The sequence below is a fragment of the Myotis nattereri genome (assembly GCF_964212035.1).
Source record: "Myotis nattereri genome assembly, chromosome: 1".
Lineage (NCBI taxonomy): Eukaryota > Metazoa > Chordata > Mammalia > Chiroptera > Vespertilionidae > Myotis > Myotis nattereri.
Genome location: NC_138075.1, coordinates 215,635,284 through 215,657,221, shown reverse-complemented (window position 1 = coordinate 215,657,221; position 21,938 = coordinate 215,635,284). Strand labels below are relative to the sequence as shown.

At 40.9% G+C, this 21,938-nt stretch overlaps 1 protein-coding gene across 6 annotated transcripts in view; it reads left to right on the top strand.

The window, feature by feature from the left end:
• The window catches only part of RBPJ (recombination signal binding protein for immunoglobulin kappa J region), a 104,371-nt gene that overhangs the window by 43,553 nt on the left and 38,880 nt on the right, over positions 1-21,938 (top strand). For 3 of the 6 annotated variants that reach the window (XM_081083066.1, XM_081083063.1, XM_081083064.1), the window contains exon 2: positions 16,505-16,543. In XM_081083066.1, coding sequence (XP_080939192.1) covers positions 16,505-16,543 — 39 coding nt within the window. Of the gene's footprint in view, positions 1-16,354; positions 16,544-21,938 lie in introns of those variants that run through there. The other 3 variants (XM_081083065.1, XM_081083062.1, XM_081083067.1) reach the window with 1 other exon arrangement.

Here is a 21,938-nt window from a genome sequence, read left to right as displayed (position 1 = left end):
GCTACTGTTGAGCTAGTAACAACAGTAACCTATGGCATTGTGGCTTTGCAAGGCATTTTGCATGAGAACATGTAAACTAAGGTTTAAACTTGAAGGGGATTTTTATGAGTTTATTTGAGCCAAACTGACATTGCCTAGAAGCAAAATCTCAACGGATTGAGAAAATGCTCCAGATAATGGTAGTTTTGCATCTTATTTTATACATTATAATCAAAGGAGGAGGTGTAAGGGGGTTACATGAAATCCATTGGTGATAGATGAGAGAGAAGAGGGGAGAGAGAGAGAGAGAGAAGAGGGGAGGGGAGAGGAGGGGAGAGGAGAAAAGAGAGAAAAGAGAGAAAGAAACATTGATGCCAGAGAGACATCAATTGGTTGCCTCCCATTACACACAACCCAGGTGTGTGCCCTGACTGTGAATCAAACCTTTGACCCTTCAGTGTACAGGACAACCATGCCAGCCAGCACTGGCCAGGGCTTGAATACTTTTAATTACTTCATAGTAAACCTCAATTCAGAACCTTTCCTTTTGCCTGTGCTGAGCAGAACCTCCTTGAATGGTAGTTGAAGTATTAGGCTGCCTGTAGTGCCACCCAAGGCAAACCAGTTTGCTGTCAGATTTTGTACCATCAGGATCTCCTGGGAGGCCAGCTGCTGGGGCTGTTTTGTTTGTTTGTTTGTTTTTGTTGTTTTTTTGTGTGTGTCCTAGCAATGCATGAAGGCAGTGTGACAGGTTAATGGCTCAGATACACGTTGGCAGGAAGCCATCCTTTAAGCTTTCAATTGTGGTTAAGACCACTTCTTCAGAGTGGTTTTTGGCTTTACCACAAATGTAGGTTTGATGATTATAATATGACATGTGATAACAGAAAGCTAAATTACAATTCAGAAGAAATGTATTGTTTTGGGTATTAACACTCAAGCAGAATGCCATTTCCTTATTCATGTAATGGTGTTATTAGAAACATTTTGGAAAGCTTTTCTTCATTCTGAACATACGAATTTTGATTATTTTATCATTTTTGCATATTGCATATTCTCTTTTTTAACTCAGTGTCCTATGTTACATGTTTTAAGATGATAATTGTTATTCTCAATTTTTTGCCTTTAGGGACATGCTTCTTTGAAACAGCGTAACTCCTTACAAACCCGAATCATAGCTTTTCCTTTATGCAATAGACCTTATTTGGGTTATACCATCTATAAGTGTTCTAATCTACAGTATTTAAAAGGAAAATAAAGGGCAGATGCCCTGCTGAATTAAAATACTTTAGAATACCAAGTTGTGTATTAAAGGTTTGGCTGTCTAACAAATTAGCCAAACATGGTTTGGTGTAGGTTGGGCTGGTACTGTGTTTGTAAAATTTCTACCAACAGAAAAATGAAGACTGCCGAACCTCTTTGTTAAACTGAAGATGTCTGTGTAGATTCTTGGTCCTTTTTAACTCTGAAAAAATGTCCTTTGTAGAAAGTGATTGATAGTCTAAACACTAAAGTCATGAAACTTTCATAGTTCCCACTGCATTTGTAATTTATTCCCCTTGTTCACGGAAAATGCAAGAATAATTGTCAAATTTATAACATACACATATGCAGTCGTACACGTGTCTACGGTATATACTTACATGTATTCAATAGCCAAGGTGTGGCTCCCATGGCAGATGTCTTTAGATTTCATGAATTTTATCTATTTACAGCTTTAGAAAACATTTTCTCACTTTTTAGTAATCAAAGAAAAATTTACTCTTAACCCTTACAAAATTTAATCAGTAGCTGAAGTTATTAGGAGGATAATGAAGGACAGTTTCCTTTCAGGTTTTCTGTCGACCCCTCACTTAAACAAACTAAATCTATGCTGTATTATAGAAAGTTTTAGCATCAATTAGTGCATTTTATAATTCTCCCATAAAAATTTATTCTCTGGGCACTCTCTTCACATGCAATTAAATTCTATTTCAATGTACAAAATATGGAAAATCGTGAACATTATACTCTAGTTACATTTTGGACCAAATTCACCATTTTGTGAACCTGAGCACAGTAGTTGCTAAGCTGAGAATAATGGCACCTATCTTGTAAGATTGATATGTGTATGAAGTGAGATACGCATGCATGGTATGTAGCCCAAGGATGGCCCTCCTGTAGCTGCTATTGTAGTGCATTTGATACGGATAGGAGCCATGTTTAAGTGTAATTGCTGCTATGTGTTCCAAGGGTCTAGAACAGTGCCTAATACAGTAGGCATTTAAATGTGTGCTAAATGGTTAATGAAAGAAGAAAGGAACCAGAATCTCAGAAAACAATTACACCATTCTCTCCTCCCAATTCATCTCAGTTTTAGTGAGATAGGCAAAGGAAGCCAGTTTTCAAATTAACAGGAACATTCTAATCCTGGTACATATTCAGTATTTATTCATGGCATTGCATAATTAGTGATTTTTTTTTTTAAAGTATACTCTTGTGATAGATGATTTGCCAAACGGGGGACCACAGTGTATCTAATCACTTGCCTACTAAGTAGGAGAGAAGAGTGTTGGAACATCTTACCTGAAATTTGGATGGAAAGGAAAGAGGACCAATTTCATCAGAACATTCATCGTCATTGGCTCAATATTTAAGTTTTTTTTAATATGAAATACATATATCCTGCAATGGTGTAATTGAGGATAAGAAGTCACTGTCTTGTAAAATTTTGATATTAAAATAGAATTTGAAGACAATAGGAATAGAGTCCAGGAAAGAACTTCTTTCAACCAGGAGAGAACTTATTTTCAAAATCAGCCATTCATTCCAAAAACTTTAAACAATATGTATAAGAAATAGATTTCTAAGTTAAGTAATATGCCTGCAGAATAGCAGATCACACAAATCATAAATGTACAGTAGAGTGAATTTTCACAGAGTGAATGTGCATGTGTGATCACCACACAGATGGAGACTTAAGAATTCTTAACAGCTCCCTAGAAGCCCTTTTTGTGGCCTCCTAGTCTCTATACCTCCCTCTCATAGGTAACCTATAATCTGTCAAACACTATAGGTTAATTTTGCTTCTTGCTTTTGTTTTCATGTAAACAGAATTATGCATTTTTGTACTAGAGTCTGGCTTCTTTGGCTAGTACTCAACATCGCATGTGTAGTGATAGTTGGTTCACTTTCATTGCTGAATAGCGCTCTGTTGGCTGCTGCTGTAGTTTTATCTGACCCTTGACAATAGTCATTGTGTTGTTTCTGGTTTGGGGTTATGTCTGATGATGCTATGAACATTCTTGTACATGTCTTTTAGTACCCATCTGTACAGATTTGGTGGCATAGCATTTTTACTATTGAGCTTTATCAGCAATAATATGCTCAACTCAGATAGTTTGGTGGGGGCGGGGCGCTAGAAGTCTTACATGCCATTCTCTGTTTTTATTTTAAGCCACCTGTATTCTAGAGTTGGTGTATTAATGGCTTTCAGTCGAAGTCCAAAGAATGCAATTGCATTTTGCAATTTACCTAAGCCAGACTTAATTAGTAAAGAATGAAACATCTGTAGAAGAATATAATGCATTCTAGAGCAAAATGGAATTTTTGCTGCTGTTTACCATTATTACTAATAAGTATGTGAAGGATGTGCCTGTTGTTTTATATATGCACTTGGGAGGGGATGGAATGTAGGTCTTACTTCTTCACTCAAAAATTAATGCTACTAACTGGATAGCTTTTTGTATGTTGTATATAGGCATAGAGGCCCAGTGCACAAGATTCATGCATGGAGTGGGGGGGGGGGGGTAGCGGGGGAGAGTCCTCAGCCTGGCCTGTACCCTTTCGCAGTCCGGGAGCCCTCGGGGATGTCCGACTGACGGGGAGCGGGCCTAAGCCATCAGTCGGATATCGTTAGGCTCCTGCCACTGCAGCTGTGTTCGCCACAGCTTCTGCCTGAGTGGCACTCCCTCTGTGGGAGTGCACTGACCGCCATGGGGCAGCTCCTGCATTGAGCGTCTGCCCCCTGGTGGTCAGTGTGCTTCATCGTGACCGGCCGTTCAGTTGATTTGCATATTAACCTTTTATTATATAGGATAGGATGACTGGGAGGGGCTGTGTAAACAGCAATTTATTCCTAGTTGCACACATGGATTTTCAATTGTTTTGTTAATACAAATGGTACTTTATTTTTGCAAAGTCACAATTGTCTCCCTAAATAATCCATTTCCAGAATTGAAATGGTTAGAAATTCAAAGCTATGCACATCTTGAATTATAATAGTGTTTTCCAAAAACATTGCACAAATTTAAGCTCCCAACAGTATATGAGAGTTTTGTTTTAACCATGTGTACACCAACACTGGGTATTATCAGACTTTAAATCTACAGCAAGCAATTCTTTTTCTTTTTTTAATATATTTTATTGATTTTTTACAGAGGGGAAGGGATAGGGATAGAAAGTTAGAAACATCGATGAGAGAGAAACATCGATCAGCTGCCTCCTGCACACCTCCTACTGAGGATGTGCCCGCAACCAAGGTACATGCTTCTAACCCGAATTGAACCTGGGACCCTTCAGTCCGCAGGCTGATGCTCTATCTACTGAGCCAAACCAGCCAGGGCAACAGCAAGCAATTCTTAAAAAACTTTCATAACAACGTAAAAACTATGCCAAGAAGCTGGCCACAAAGTATCTTATGTGTCACCTTCCACTGATGTTTTTTTTTTTTTTGGATAGGTTTGTCACCACCAGGTTTCGTGGCAAGCAGGGTTAGGCAGGCAACTTGATCAGGAGATTAGTGCTTCTCTGAGTGTGGCCTTTTTATTGTGAGATAATTGCAATTTATAGAAAAATTGAAAGAATATTACAAAGAAGTTCATCCAGATACCACAAGTGTTAACATTTTTACCACATTTGCTCTATCCTTCTGTATTCTCTCCCTCCCCCTCTCTCTCTTTACCTGAAACATTTGAAAAGAAGAAGTAGATACCAAGCCCTAAGTACTAAAGCTAGTGTTTCTAAAAACGAGGACATTCTCTGCATTTTTAAAAATTATATTTTTATTAATTTTACAGAGGAAGGGAGAGAAACATCAATGATGAGAATCATCAACAGCTGCCTCCTGCATGCCCCTACTGGGGGTGTACCCCCCAACCCCAGGCATATGCCCTGACTGGGAATTGAACCATGACCTCCTGGTTCATGAGTAAGTGCTCAACCACTGAGCTACACTGGCCTGGCAGGACAGTCTCTTAATAACCTCTGTACAGTTATCAAAACCAGAAAATCAAAATTGATATAATCCTGTTCTCTAATCTGGTTTAATTCAGATTATGTCACTTATGTAAGTAATGTTCTTTATAGCAGAAGTAAATTCTGGATAGTATATTGTATTCAGTTATCATGGTCCTCCAGTCTCTTTTTACTCTGGGCCAGTTCCTTGTTTTTTGTTTTTATTTTATTTTTTGTTTCCCTTTCATAACTTTGATCCTTTTAAAGTATAGTTATTTTGTTGACTATTCCACAATTTAGGTTTATGTTTCTTCATGCTTAGATTCAGGCTCTGCATTTTTGGGGCAGTAATATCATAGAAGAGACACTTTGCTCCTCTTGATGCATCACAATAGGAGGCATTTGATGTCAGTTTGTCCCAGTCAGTCTCTGGATACATGCAACTGAAGTAGTTTGCTCATGGTTTCATTGCCACCTCTTGCTGAAGCCATCCATAGGTTTTAAGGTGCATGATTTTCATATAAGATCTTTATATGTGATGTTAATGGAAGTCATTGTTCTCACAACTTAGTTGTGCCATCTGGATAATGAGGCTGGTGGCTACTGCAGATTTAATGTGGGAACAATCTCTTTTCAGGTATGGATTTTTGGGAAGGTACCCTTTATCTGGCAATAATATTGGAGATACCCCAAAAGCCAGTTTACTGAGAATGGCTGGAGGTGGTGGTCTCTGTCATCCTGCATTTATATCTTTCCATTCTTTCTGCTTCTTTACAAACTGCTGGTAGTTTGTTATAAAGTTAAGTTTGTTTTTTTTAAATTATTATTATTGGAAAAGAAAAGATAGGATAAATGAACTTTAAAAATTAAGGAAACAGTGCTTTTCAAATGTTCTACCCAGTATAGGAGAAAGAAGGGGAGCATGTTACTCTACCTGATGGGGCCATAGGATATTTGTTCTGTTTATGAAACATGTTACATACACGTGATAGTCCAGGAGAATACATCATACTTTGGTCATCTTTGTTCCAGTAGCCAAGGACCATTGATTACACCTGGAAATTTTAAGCAGTATTGGCTATTTAATGTGGTTCTTAGGGTAAGAGCAGGTTCAAAACTAATAATTGAAGCACGACAAAGGCTGACGTCTTGCTCAAAGTTGTGTGACTTAGTAGGCTGTTTTCTATTTCCTTTCTGCAAATACCGCATCAGTGTTTCTTGCCTTAATTTATTTTAATTGTATTTCTTCATTAAACAAAATTTGTGAAATACAGAAAAATAGAGGAAATTACTTTTAGTTTCACAGTCCAAGGGCAGATAAATTTCACACATGACTTGAGGTTGTTTTTCCAGCCAGCTCTATGTTTTTAAAATAGAAGGTCTAATGTTGTGTTACGGGTTTTTATTTTATTTTGTAGCAGTACAATTACTAAATTTTTCTATATTTTAAAAAGTTTTTTCTTGTCTTCCCCTCTGCCCCTGCCTTGGCTTTTGACTTGGTTTTCTCGTGTGAAACATCTATTAGCTAGAAAAGGTGTTAAGATGGTGAAGTTTTGATAGCTTTTATCATGTTTGTTTTCAATACATTTGTGGTCATATACTTCCTTAGCAGATTGGTAAATATAGAAGCAAATGTGTCTGTTATGGGAGAAAACAATATTGCATCTCCATGGTGAACAAAAAGGAAGTGTGTAATATACGTGTAGTGTTTATGTAGACTTTTTATTTGAAAAATCTTATGGATTGAAGGATATGTGGGAACCTCAATACTGTTTACAGAATATTTAATGATTAAGGAAAACTTTTAAAAAAAACTTTACACTTCCAGGTATATGAAAATAGATTTAACTATGTAATTTAACTGTAATTAACATGTTCTTACTTTGACTACAAGAGCATTGTTATTTTAGAAGGGGAAAGCTAGTGAAGTTAAAGTAAAATGAATTTACCAGCTTAAAGTTATACATATAACAATATATTTTGGGTAATGTAAATTTTCTTGAGCCATAGGATTATATGAACATTATTAGGTAATGATGGTACATAGATTTTTGTGTTTCATTTGCCAGTCCCAGCCTGAAGGAAAAGTACAGAACAGACCAAGAAGGAATGGACATGGGCATAACCAACATTATCTAAGCTGTCACTTATCACTTAAAAAAAAAAACCCAACAGGCTAGAATAATAATTTTTTCCCTTTAAATATGTAACAAGAATGATTATTACATTTAATCAAAATTACATTTCAATAGTATGCATAAAATTTGAAAAATCTACTCATGCCAATGATATAATGACAACCTCTAATGTCAAAAAGATAAATTTGATAGCAGTGATTCTTTGTTACAGTGAGGAATTAATTTATTATTTCATGGGATTATAGTGTCCCTAGGGTACTTAAATATTTACTTTTTTATTTATTTGTTTTTTGGAATGTTAAATACACCATACACCTGTTATGAAAAGATCTTGGTTGGTCAAACTTCTGGTTCAAAAAGAGGATTGGGATGCACACAACAATTATTGGAGATGCTTTATTATATACTGAAGAAACAATGCAATCTTATTAATGTTTATAAGATTCCTAGCCTGAGGATGATACCTGGAGAACGGTGCATCATGTTGAAATGCTGTTCTAGCTCAGCAGGCGAACGCTTGTGTTCCCTTGTTCATGTTTCCTATGAGGGCAAGAGTGATGAGTGATGCACAAGCATGCTTATGTAATTGTTGACTTCATGTAATGGGTATTCCAAAGAAGACCATTGTTAACATTAATTTTTTAATTTAATTTTTAAATCATTTTAGAGCAGCAGGAAAGAAAATTTACACTTAAATCAGAATATAATAAACTAATCATGTAATAAACCTGTGTTAGATCCTGTGTTACATCCCAAAGATGTTTGATATTTGGAATAATTAGTAGGGTAGTGGCATCACTGAAAAGTTTTATCTCATTTGTTAACTGTCTCTAAAATTTTTAGCATTTTAAGCTGTTAGGTAGATTCTGACTGCACCCCACTTTATCTTTATAAAGTTAACTTTGCTCTTAAAATATATAAGCTAAGAATTGTTTTAAAGATATCTTAAACTCCCTGGGTTTTATAAAATACTAGAGACCTGGTTCACAAATTCATGCACCAGTGGTGTCCCTTGGCCTGCCTGGCCTGCGGGATTAGGCCAAAATTGGCTCTCTTACATCCCCTGAGGGGTCAGGCCAGGGTGAGGGACCCACCGGCACACAATCGGGGCTGGGTAGGGACGCGGGAGGTTGGCCCAACAGGGAGGGACCGCTGGAAGGCTCCAGGGCGTGTCCGGTCCATCTTGCTCAGTCCCTGTTGGCCAGACCCCAGCAGCAAGCTAACCTACTGGTCGGAGCGTCTGCCCCCTGGTGGTCAGTGCACATCATAGTCAGTGGTTCAGTGGCCTTAGCATATCATCATCATATTACGCTTTGATTGGTTGAACGGATGACCGGACACTTAGCATATTAGGCTTTTATCATATAGAATTCTATATCAAGCCTAGTGAGGCATTTTTACTTTAATCATACGCTATAATGCTACATTTAATCAGTTTCAAAGGATCAAAAAAATCTTTTCTATGAAAAAAGATTAGGAGTAGATTTTTGCCTTTCATTCCATAACTGCAAATCATGGGTTAATCAACAGTTCAGTGTTTCTAAAACCTGTGTTCTTAACAGCTTTGCTGATGTTACTACTAAAACATATTTTTTTGGTTTGGTTTTTATTTTAAAAATCTTATATCCGATTAGATAAAATCAAAGAGAATAATAAGTAATTCTTACAGAAATGTGGGTTATTTGCTCATTTTTTGGTGCTACTTCAATTAAAGTCACTTTTAAATATTTGAGGGTTAGTGAAAATACCAAACTATTCATAGTCACAGACACCCATTGTTTATAAATTATGAGGTCATAAACAATATCATATAGCATTAAATTACCCAACAAAATGAGCTGCATGGGTTCCTAAAACTTTTATCATCAAAATTAATAACTGTGGAACATCACAAATATAGAGAAATCTTAAGTCAAATTAGGCTCCACAGCCTGTAACTGTGATGGTGAACAAGCTATTTAAGCTGTTTATAACTGCAATCTTGCTTAAAAGAATAAAATAAAATGTTATTGGTTGTTTTTCTTCAAGAGCTATGCCTTCATCTATCTGTTCAGGAAGACCTTATTTCCTATTCAGAGGAAATAGTAGGTTACCATGTAGGAGTTAGATGATTCTTGAACTTACTTGTCTTTATTAACATCACTAGGGGCCCAGTGCACGAATTCATGCACCTTGAAAGGAACTGTGGGCCGTGAGGCTGCAGTGGGGAGAGGAGCGGGTCTCAGCCCACCCTCTGTGCCCCCACCCAGCCCCTCCTGTCATGGCCCCATCCCCTGTCTGCTGGCAGCCCTGTTCCCGCCATCACTGCTCCCACACGCTGATGGTGCCGGCCCCTCTCGCACCCGCTGACAGCACAGAGTGATTGGGGCTGGCGCCAGCAGTGGGTGTGAGCGGGGCTGGCACTGTCAGCAGGTACCAATGGTGGCTGCTGCCCCAGTCGCCCCTTAGGAGCAGGGGGAGGTGGAAAAGCCTTCAAGGGCGATTGGGGCCTGCAGCTGCTGATGGCGCTGAGTGATTGGGACTGGCGCTGGGAGCCAGCATTGGGTGCGAGTGGCGGCTCGGCGCTGGCTGTGGGTGCAAGAGGGGCCAGCGCTATCAGTGGGTGTGAGCAACGGCTCTAGCGCCGGCAGTGGATGCAAGTGGGGCTGGCAGCGGATGCAAGTGGGGCTGGCAGCGGGCGCGAGAGGTGGCTGTCAGCCGTGATCGCCCCTCAGGAGCAGGGAGAAGTGGAGAAGCCCTGAGGGGCGATCGGGGCCAGCAGCCGCCGCTCACACCTGCTGACGGTGCCAAGCAATCGGGGCCAACTCTGGGTGCCAGCAGTGGGTGCAAGCTGCGGCTCTGGCGGCAGCAGTGGGTGTAAAGGGGCCAGTGCCAGCAGCAGGTGCAAGCTCCCGGCGGGACTGCAGTGCGCAGGAGCAAAGAATTTCCAGTAATCACCAGAGGCTTGCCCCAATGATAGCGACTAGCGCCCCAATCTGCTCCACCATCCTGCCGGAGCCAATGCCTGCCATGTTTCGCACTCTGCCGCTGACGCCTGCCATGTTCCGTGTGCACCCCTGGTGGTCAGCACACATCATAGCGACCGGTTGTTCGGTTGTTTCGCTGTTCAGTCTATTTGCATATTAGGGTTTTATATGTATAGACTAGAGGCCTGGTGCACAAAAATTTGTGCACTTGGGGGGGTGGGTCCCTCAGCCGGGCCTGTGCCCTCTCGCAGTCTGGGACCCCTCAGGAGATAACGACCTGCTGGCTTACGCCTGCTCCCGGGTGGCAGAGGGCAGGCCCAATCCCTAGGTGCAGCCCCTGGTCGGGCTCAGAGCAGGGCCGATTGGGGAATTGGGGCATCGCCCCCTGTCATGCACAGAGCAGGGCGGATTGGGAGGTTGTGATGCCACCCTCAGTCACGCTCAGCATAGGGCCGATTGGGGGGTTGGGGCACTGCCCCCTGTCACACTCAAGGCAGGGTCGATGGGGAGGTTGCGGCGCCACCCCCTGTCACGCACAGAGCAGGGCCGATCAGGAGGTTGGGGAGCTCCCCCCTGTCACGCACAGAGCAGGGTCAATCAGAGGGTTGGGGAGCTCCCCCCTGTCATGCACAGAGCAGGGCCGATCAGGAGGTTGGGGACCTCCCCCCTGTCATGCACAGAGCAGGGCCCATCAGGGGGTTGGGGCGCCGCCCTCTATCACCCACAGAGCAGGGCCGATCAGGGAGTTGGGGCGCCGCCACTGTCACACTCAGGGCAGGGCCGATGGGGAAGCTATGGCTCTACCCCATCACACGTAGAACAGGGCCCGTGGGGTGGGGGGTTGGGGCGCTGCCCTCTCATCCACAGAGCAGGGCCGATCAGGGGGTTGGGGCGCCGCCACTCTCACACTCAGGGCAGGGCCGATGGGGAGGTTATGGCTCTACCCCGTCACAGAGCAGGACCCGTGGGGAGGGGGGGTTGGGGCGCCGCACCCTGTCACACACAGAGCCGCAGGGTGATCAGGAGGTTGGGGAGCTCCCCCCTATCAGGCACAGAGCAGGGCCGATCAGGGGCTTGGGGCGCCTTCCCCTGTCAGGAACAGAGCAGGGCCGATAGGGAGGTTGTGGCCCCGCCCCCTGTCACACACAGAGCCACAGGGCCATCAGGGGGTTTGGGCGCTGCCCCCCGTCATGCTGTTCCCGGTGCTGGGAGACCTCTCGGCTCCGCTGATCCCGGTGCTGGGAGGTATATTACCCTTTTACTATATAGGATAGAGGCCTGGTGCATGGGTGGGGCTGGCTGGTTTGCCCTGAAGGGTGTCCCAGATCAGGGTGGTGGTCCCACTGGGGTGCCTGGCCAGCCTGGATGAGGGGATGATGGCTGTTTGCAGCTGGTCACACACCCTTCAGGGTGGGGGTCCCCACTGGGGTGCCTGGCCAGTCTGGGTGAGGGGCTGAGGGCTGTTTTCAGGCTGGGACTGAAGCTCCCAACTGCTCCTTTTTTTCTTTTTTTTTTCTTTTTTTATTCTGAGCCAGCTTTAGCTCTGAGGCTCCAGCTCTTAGGCCTCCGTTCCTGAAAGCAGGTATCTGGTTTGTTTAGGTTCTACAATCGAAACTCTGTATCAACTCCAGGTCTGAAATCCCGGCTAGCTGAAAGCTGGTTTCTGGGGTTTTGTTTAGCTTCTATTTTTGTAACTATGGCAGTGAATTTGCATATCGCCCTGATTAGCCAATGGGAAGGGTAGCACTCGTACGCCAATTACCATGTTTCTCTTTCATTAGATAGGATAGGTAATTCCTTTAGTTATTTTGGCATAAGCAGTTACAACTAAAAAATAGTAATACAGGTTGCCCTTGAGTAATGCCCTCTGCCAACTAGTTGAAAGGCTTCTCTTAGTCCATTTAGCCTATCCCCGTGGTCGGCAAACTGAGGCTCACGAGCCACATGCGGCTCTTTGGCCCCTGGAGTGTGGCTCTTCCTAAGCCTTAGGAGTACCCTAATTAAGTTAATAACAATGTACCTACCTATATAGCTAAGTTTAAAAAATTTGGCTCTCAAAAGAAATTTCAATTGTTGTACTGTTGATATTTGGCTCTGTTGACTAATGAGTTTGCCGACCACTGGCCTATCCTATATAATAAAACCCTAATATGCAAATTGACTGAATGGCAGAATGACTGGTCACTATGACATGCACTAACCACCAGGGGGCAGACACTCAATGCAGGAGCTGCCCCCAATCCTGGGTTGAGCGTCTGTCCCCTGAGAGGGAGGTGACCAGCGGCGGCAGTCGGGGGGCAGGGCCAGCCAGCGGGTGGCACCAGGTCGCCAGCCAAGGTGGGTGACAGCGGGGACCCCCGATCGCCCTGCCCACTGGTCACCCCACAGATGGCCCTGATCACCAGCCAGGCCTAGGGACCCTACCCTATATATTGGGAACAGTCTCTTAGATTTAAAAATTAAAACCTGGCAAAGCTACTCCAACACTGAAGAAAAAAACAGGATGATGCAGCAATTACATGCATCGACTCTGGCTTGCAATTTTGTGGTCAGCCCTGATTCTGACACTTACAACTGTGTGACAACGCCAATTCTCTCTGCTTTTGTGTCCCCCCCTCCTCCCCCAATAAAATGTGGAAAATGGTACTACTACCTCAGAAGGATCATATTATGTACTACTTTTTATAATCAGGGCAAAAAAATGTAGCTGCCCATACAACAGCAAGATGCCTTTCACCTGTATGAAAAGTATGGTCACTGGTGCATGCAGCATCCCAGATTGCGAGAGGGATGTCCAACTGCTGGTTTAGGCCTGACATTCCCCCAATGGGTCCCAGATTGCGAGAGGTTAGCCCGGCCCACCTGTGAACGAATTTCATGCACCGGGCCTCTAGTTTCATTATGAAGGGGAGTATACCATATGCTAGTTATGTAGTCAGCATGTAGGTTTAAATCTCAATTCTGCTGCCATTTATTTACTCTGTAACGTTGGGAAAGATGCTTTCTTCATCTTTAAAATGAGCAAATATACACCTTACAGAATTATTTTATAATGACTAAAGAGGAGAGTGTATTAAAAATGTATAGTTCAAGAAACCAAGATGGCGGCATAGGTAAACACCGGAAATTGTTGCCTTGCACAACCACTTCAAAAATACAACTAAAAGATAAAACAGATGTCATCCAGAACCACAGGAAGGCTGGCTGAGTGGAAATTCTACAACTAGAAAGAAAGAGAAAAGCATACCGAGACTCAAAGGAGGTGCGGTGTGGAAGTAAAGTGCAGAGGTACAGAGGCGCACATGGAAAGGGCTGGCAGCTGAGGACACGGTTGTCTTTTTCAATTGGGAGGGAGTCTCAAGCTCCCTACTGCTCTGAACTCCAGTTCTGGGCAAGTCTCTGGCGACCCAGACTTATACGGGGAGAGGCTAGACCAGGGGTGGGCAAACTTTTTGACTTGAGGGCCACAATGGGTTCTTAAACTGGACTGGAGGGCTGGAACCAAAGCATAGATGGAGTGTTTGTGTGAACTAATATAAATTCAAAGTAAACATCATTACATAAAAGGATACGGTCTTTTTTTTTTTTTTTTTTTTTTTTTTTTTAGTTTTCTTCATTTCAAATGGGCCGGATCCGGCCTGCGGGCCGTAGTTTCCCACAGCTGGGCTAGACTGTCTGGCATCAGTCGGACCTCGAGGGTGGCTTTCTCTCAGAGGTGCTTGCAGCGCGGGACACTGAGAAGCGAATCTCTTAGGGCAGGACTGAGGAGCAGCCATAGCTGCTTGCTCCATCCTGTTGATCCCCTGAGACCCCGCCCCGCCCAAGCTGTGCGCCGCTTTTGCATATGACAGGCCTGGCCCTTTGCAATCTGAAAATTACCTAACAAACTGCAGCTGGCCCAAAGCCCCACAGCAGCTTGTATTCCTTCACAGCTGAGCTCCTGCTGGGTAGCCTCAGGCAGAGGCTAAATTAGCACCTCCTTAGAGATCCAAGAGCCAGTGTACTCAGTGGTCAGAGTGGGACCATCCAGATTACAACTCCTCAGATCCATAAGGGAGACACTCAGGGGGCAGACTCAGTGAGCACCAAAGCCCCACTGAAGTAAGTCTTGCCCTAGAAGGGTGTCTCCAGCACAGAAGTTCTCCCACCGTAGACACAGCTGATTCTCACAGCCAATTGGCCTGGAGGTCAATTCCTCCCAGTGATACCTACAACAGCCAAGGCTTAACTACAACAAGACTGTGCACAAAGCCCACAAGGGGGTGCACCAAGAGTGTCCACCTCAGGTAATTGGGGAGGCTGAGCCACTGGGCCCTATAGGACACCTAGCACAAGAAAGCCACTCTATCAACACAGGGAAGCATAAAAAATGCAGAGACAAAGAAACAGGTCACAAATGACAGAAATGGAGGAAAGCAAACTACTGGATATAGAGTTCAAAACCACGGTTATAAGGTTTTTCAAGAATTTTCTAGAAACCGCCGATAAACTTAGTGAGACACTCAAGAAATCTAGTGAGACCGCCGATAAATTTAATGAGATCCTCAATAAGTCTAGTGAGACCCTTGAGGTAGTGAAAAAGGACCAACTAGAAATTAAGCATACACTGACTGAAATAAAGAATATTATACAGACTTCCAACAACAGACTAGAGGATCACAAGAATCAAGTCAAAGATCTGAAATACGAAGAAGCAAAAAACACCCAACCGGAAAAGCAAAAAGAAAAAAGAATTTGCCGAAACCGGTTTCGCTCAGTGGATAGAGCCTCGGCCTGTGGACTGAAAGGTCCCAGGTTTGATTCCGGTCAAGGGCATGTACCTGGGTTGCAGGCACATCCCCAGTAGGAGATGTGCAGGAGGCAGCTGATTGATGTTTCTCATCGATGTTTCTAACTATCTCTCTCCCTTCCTCATATTTAAAAAAAAAAAAAAAAGAATCCAAAAATATGAAGATAGTGTAAGGAGCCTTTGGGACAACTTCAAGCGTACCAACATCCGAATTATGGGAGTGCCACAAGAAGAGAGAGAGAGCAAGATATTGAAAACCTATTTGAAGAAATAATGACAGAAAACTTCCCCTACCTGGTGAAAGAAATAGACTTCCAAGTCCACGAAGTGCAGAGAACCCCAAACAAAAGGAATCTAAAGAGGACCACACCAAGACACATCATAATTAAAATGCCAAGAGCAAAAGACAGAATCTTAAAAGCAGCAAGAGAAAAACAGTCAGTTACCTACAAGGGAGTACCCATACGACTGTCAGCTGATTTCTCAACAGAAACTTTGCAGGCCAGAAGGGAGTGGCAAGAAATATTCAAAGTGATGAATACCAAGAACCTACAACTAAGATTACTTTATCCAGCAAAGCTGTCATTCAGATTTGAAAGTCAAATAAAGAGCTTCAGAGATAAGGAAAAGTGAAAGGAGTTCATCACCACCAAACCAGTATTGAATGAAATGCTGAAAGGTATCCTTGAAGAAGAAAAAGGTAAAGATACAAATTATGAACAACAAATACACATCTATCAACAAGTGAATATAAAAATCAAGTGAATAAATAATCTGATGAACAGAATGAACTGGTGATTATAATAGAATCAGGGGCATAAAAAGGGAGTGGACTGACTATTCTTCTGGGGGGAGAAGGGGTGTGGGGGATGTGGGAAGAGACTGGACAAAAATCGTGCACCTATGGTTTAGGACAGTGGGGGGAGGCGGTAAGGGCAGAGGGTGGGGTGGGAACCAGGTGGAGGGGAGCTATGGGGGGAAAAAGAGGAACAACTGTAATAATCTGAATAATAAAGATTTAATTTTAAAAAAAAGTGTATAGCTAAGTCCCAGCTCGTGATAAACACTTGTGACCTCTACACTACCTCTTGGGCTGTGAGGATTTTTCTGGGTGCTGTAGATGGTGTGAGACAGGGAGTTTGGTTAGTGGTTTTTGTTTGCAAAGTATCTCTGAAAGGTACCGGAAATCTTCATCTAATCAGTCTGCTACTTGCTCAGAGGCCTACTTCAAGTGTGCTGTTTTTGTTTAGGAATCATTTTTGTATTTTACTATTTTGGGGTATTGATGTTTACCTGAGGATTTGTCTCTTCAGTGGTCAGTAGGGTTGAAGTATATGTGATAAAAGAGATTTCATGTTTCCTAAAATGCTTATGTCATATAGCCTATTTAATTTTTTTCTTCTTTTTTTTCCCCCCAGAAAATTCGGTGAGCGGCCTCCACCTAAACGACTCACTAGGTAAGCATTATATTGGTCAGCCTTTCAATAAAACATTTCATACAAGTGTTAGATCCTGTCATTTTCAAAACTGTATTAGGTGATCTTGAAAAGAAGTTATTGATATATTGGTATCTAGATTATAAGCTTAGTCCCATCCTCTCTATCCTACATCCCCTTTCCCCCCATAAAAATATCAGGATAAGAGGATACATTTCAAAGGGGAAAGTAAGCCTTTGAATATAATCTTGGGTGTCATAGTTAATATCACAAGGTCTACAGTGTAAAAAATAGTTTTCTATATCTGGCTCCATTTAACCAGTCACAATTTGTTGATTATACATGGGACTTGAAAGATACTTAATACATCCTTTTAGAAAAGAATTTTACAGAAAACACAAGATTTTACCCATTTTAATGAGTCTGTAAATATACTGTGTTCCAATGATATAAATTAATTTTATAAGATTTAATTGCAAATGTTAAATTTAAAAGTATTAATCTTGAAAATGATTTTAAAAATTTCCAACAGTCGATGGTTGTAAATAAAATGTAAGACATTCACTTCCACAGTTTTAGTCCTAGAGTTAATGCTAATCCTGCATTGTTAGTATGTTTCAAGAAAATTATAAGCACATATAAACATATGCCTGTATTTTTTCTTCTTTTTAAAGTCTGACATTATACTTGACTATTGTTCTGTGTATATATCTTCTACTTCATTCTCTACATTGTCTTCACACTGCTTTTGTTTTATTTTTACATTAATGGCCATTTGGATAATTTCCACATTATTGCTGTTACTTAAAAGCTGTTGCACTCAAAGAATGATGGAGACATGCCAGAAGGATTCCAAGGGAGCCAACTTGAAGAGGCTTCCTTTTAGCGAAATCATGGGCACTTTGATCATCAAGATAAATTATAGGAATGGATTACAATCCATATAATAAAATGATAGTTAAGAAACCTACACTGAGTTAAAAAATGATTCAGTAAATGAAGCAGAGGAGATAGCTTTTCCTTACAGAAGAATTTTACCTAATAAAAGTAGAAGGAATGCCAGAATTAGGAAATCACACTTTGGCAACCACTACAGTAATTGTTTCAGGCATAAATCATCAATGAATGCTTAAACTATTGGTTTAAAATCTGATGAGAAACGAAGTATTCACATAGTCTCTAAGTGTGTCCTCACAAGTATGTATTATTTATAAAGCGAAAAATAATAATGTCAACGAAGAAACCTGGCAGACACCACCTTAATGAAGTCATCTAAATACCAACAATAGGACAAATAAATGTTATGTGCATCCTGAGAAGGACATAATATTACCTTTGTGCTGTTATTGCAAAAATGTGTAAATGTCTAAATGTAAGCATAAGAACATCAGACATGCAAATAAGGGGCATTCTATAAAATAAATGGCATTTACTCTTCTAATTTTTCAAGAGCATAACAAACAAAGACTGAGGAATACCTTATTAAAGAATACCAACAAGACATGAAAACTAAATTTAACTAAATCTTCTGCCAGGAAAAAATTTTTATTTTGATCTAAAGCTAGAGAGTTGGCAAACATTTTCTGTTAACGGGCGAGATAACAAACATTTTAGGCTTTTTGAGGCACACCGAGTCTGTTGGGACTTCTCAACTCTCTTCTTATATCCTCAAATAAGCCACAGAAAACATGTAAATGAATGGCATGTCTGTTCCAGCTCAACTTAATTTTGAGAAACTGGAGGCCATCCTGATTTGGCCTGAGGGCAGTAGTTTCTCAACACTGTCCCCCCTCTCCCCTTAGTAAAGGACTTTAGTGGGACAGTGGCGGCATGTGAATAAAATCTATAGATACAAATATTGTATCCGTGGTATTGCATTGTGATTGTATAAGAGAGTGCCTTTGTTTTAAGAAATAAACACTAAAGTATTTTGGGTAAAGGGATGACATGTCTACAGTGTGCTCTTGAATGGTTTAAAACATCGTATACAAACATGGTAAAATGTTTGGGGGAAAGGGGACTAGGAATTCTTTGTACTACTTTTACAACTTTTCTATAATTCTGAAATTACATTAATCAACATTAAAAAACTTTTAAAAAGGCATTACATAAATATTCCACATGACGTGGGATAGGAAAATATAACTTGTCTCACAGGTTCATGTAAATATATTTTCAGTTACTTATTGTTACATATTTTGAAGAAATACTCAGTGGAATTGTTGAATTCACATGTATAGATAATTTAAAAATTGATTGATAAATATTTTTATTTCATTACCAGCAGCAGTAGGTTGGGGTGACTCCTAACAATAAAATATATTTTGATGGATAAATTAGTTACTTAATTGGATACCCTGTAAAAATAGTAATCAATACTATGATGATAAACATGAGGAAAAATTTCTTTCCTTAAATACATAAAATAATATAGTTAGGTCCCATCTACTTTATCATGATTTTCCATTTACCCTTTAAGCAATTTTCCCTGTTTGGAAAATTTTAGTAGCTTTTAGGACTTCTGATTCTGGCCAAGATGGAGTAACAGGGACTGGAATTACTCTCCGGCCTGAAACAACTAAAAACCCGGACAAAATTTATGAAACAGCGGTTTTCAAGATATTGGACAGCAGGCAAGAAAGGACAGGTGATCCCTGAGAGACAGGAGGCAAATGAGGTGAGCTCTACAATTGCTCCAGCTTAGTGCCTGGGGAGAGTTTCCACGACATGATTAGGGAGGGGGCATCCAGATGGAGCCTAGTAAGCACCTTGAGTTGAGATGGAGCTGGGACTCTAAGGAGGCCATGATGGCTAGAGTTTCCAGGGCAGAGAACTGGAGAGGAAAGTGCTGTGCAGAGTTCCAGAGATCTGCAGAGGGTTCCCTCTATCTTCAGTTGAGTATAGATCAGCACGTGTGTGTGAGGAGACTACCCAAGGTTGGGGGGAAACCAACCTAAAGAATTAGAAGGAAGAATTCCTAAAGCTCAATCACTACTACAAATAGGACCTGTTCCCAGAAACCAGTGTGGAAAAATCTTAAAATTCACATGCATCAACTAGAGTACTCGGGAGGGTTTGCTTCCATAGTGCTGCAAAATTAGGCCTAGACTACATGTTGCTCTGGTTTTACCTAACAACTTAAAAACAAGATTGAAAGAATCACACTCTTTCCAAGTAACTTAACTGTGCATCAGAACAAAGCTCAAGAATATTTACAGGAATAGACAAATACCCAGCACTCAAAAAGGTAAAATTGATTGAGTCAAAACGTATCAGTCATACAAAGAGCAAGCAAAATATGACCATAATGAGGAGAAAAACCAGTCAAAACCAACCCAGAAATGACACAGATAATAGAATTAGAGGCAATAAAACAGTTATATTTGTCTTCTAATATAGATCAGGAATTTACAGTTTTTCTTGAAAGGGTCAGATGGTCGATAGTGTAGTTTTATGTGGCCCATACAGCCCCTGTTGTAACTATTCAACTCTGTTGTAGCATAAAAGGAGACATGGATAATGTGTACGCTAGTGGGTATGTCTGTATATTGGGGTACAATTTTTTATTTCTAAAACAGGCAGTGGGTCGAATTTGACCCACAGGCTTTAACTGCGCATCCCTGAGCTAGAGGAGAGATTGAATGAGTTAAATAGAGGACATGGAAGATCCAAATCAAATTTTTAGAGACGAAAACTGCAGTACTAAAGATGAAAAGATGGCCTAACTGGTTTGGCTCAGTGGATAGAGCGTCGGCCTCCGGACTCAAGGGTCCCAGGTTCGATTCCAGTCAAGGGCATGTACCTTGGTTGCGGGGGTGTGCAGGAGGAAGCTGATCGATGTTTCTCTCTCATCCATGTTTCTAACTCTCTATTCCCTCTCCCTTCTTCTCTGTAAAAAAAAATCAATAAAATATATTTAAAAAAAAAAAGAATAAAGATGAAAAGATAAAATTTCTAGGATTAATTTGCAGATTTGCACTGCTGATGAAGAGATTGGTGAACCTGATAACAGCAATAGAAACTATCCAAAATGAAAAAAACGTCTGAACAAAAAAGATCCTTAGTGAGCTGTGGTTTATGTTCAAGTAGATAAAATACATGTAATTAGAGTCATTGAAGGGGGGAAGGGTATGGCTAAAAGAATATGTGAAAAAATAATGTCTGAAATTTTTCTAAATTTGATAAACTATAGTTTCAAGAAACTCAGCCCCAAGTACAAAGTGCTGAAGGACATCATAATCAAATTGCTTAAAGATGGTGATAAAGAGAAAATATTAAAAGCAATAGAGATAAAAGATAAATTACGTACAGAGGAACAAAGATAAAGATTATGGGATTTTTCATCTTCTTGCTAGATAGAAAGAAGACAGTGGAGCAAGACAGTTTTCCCAAGGGGGGGAAACATAGCAACCTAGGATTCTATACCCAGCACAGGTAAAATTAAGACTTTTAGACATAAAAACTGAAAAATAGTTCATCACAAACAGGCATGAGCTGCAAGAAATGTTAAAGAACTCTAAGCAGGACAATCATACCAGATAGAGATCTGATTATTTACAAATTACTACTGTCAAAAATGAGAAAGATGACATCATTGCAAATTCTACAAATATTTAAAGAATAACAAGCAAATATGAATAACTTTCTGCCAGTAAATTTAGCTTTTGAAGAAGCACAAATTCCTTGAAACCAGCAAACTACTAAAGCTTTCTCAAAAAGAAACTTATAGCCTGAATAGCATTATAGTTAAAGAAATTGAATTTGTAGTTATATATCTTCCCACAAAGAAAACTACAGGCTCAGGTAATCTCACTATTAAATTCTACCAGACATTTAAGAAATTAATTATGCCAGTTTTATACATACCATTCCAGAAAATTGGAGAGCAGAACATACTTTCCAATTCATTCTGCAAGGACGGTATTGCCATGTTACTAAAAGCAAAGACATTACAAGAAAATAAAACTATAGACCAGTATTCCTTATGAACATAAAAGCAAAAAGTCTTAACGAATTTTTAAAGTGAAACCAACAATATGTAGAAGGGACAATATATTATGACCTAAGTGAGATCTTTTCACATATATCACTTTTCAAGTCTCATGTTAGGAACTGGACATCTGTACCTTCTGGCTTTTATTGTTTGTTCTTATTCCACACTGAACTCTATAGTTAGCCACCTGACTTAGCAACACTCAAATCTCTTACCATTGTTATCCTTCCCAGGCTGCACCTCTTCTTGTTCAGTACCCAACAGGTTCGAGAATATGCTCTCTCTGTTCCCACCCTTGGGAGTGTTCGTGTGAATTTGCACCATCATTTATGGATTCCAACATTGGCTGATCCTTTGATACTGACATTCAGTCGTTTTACCTTCCATAGTCAGCTTCTCTTAGAGGGTATTTACAAATAGACA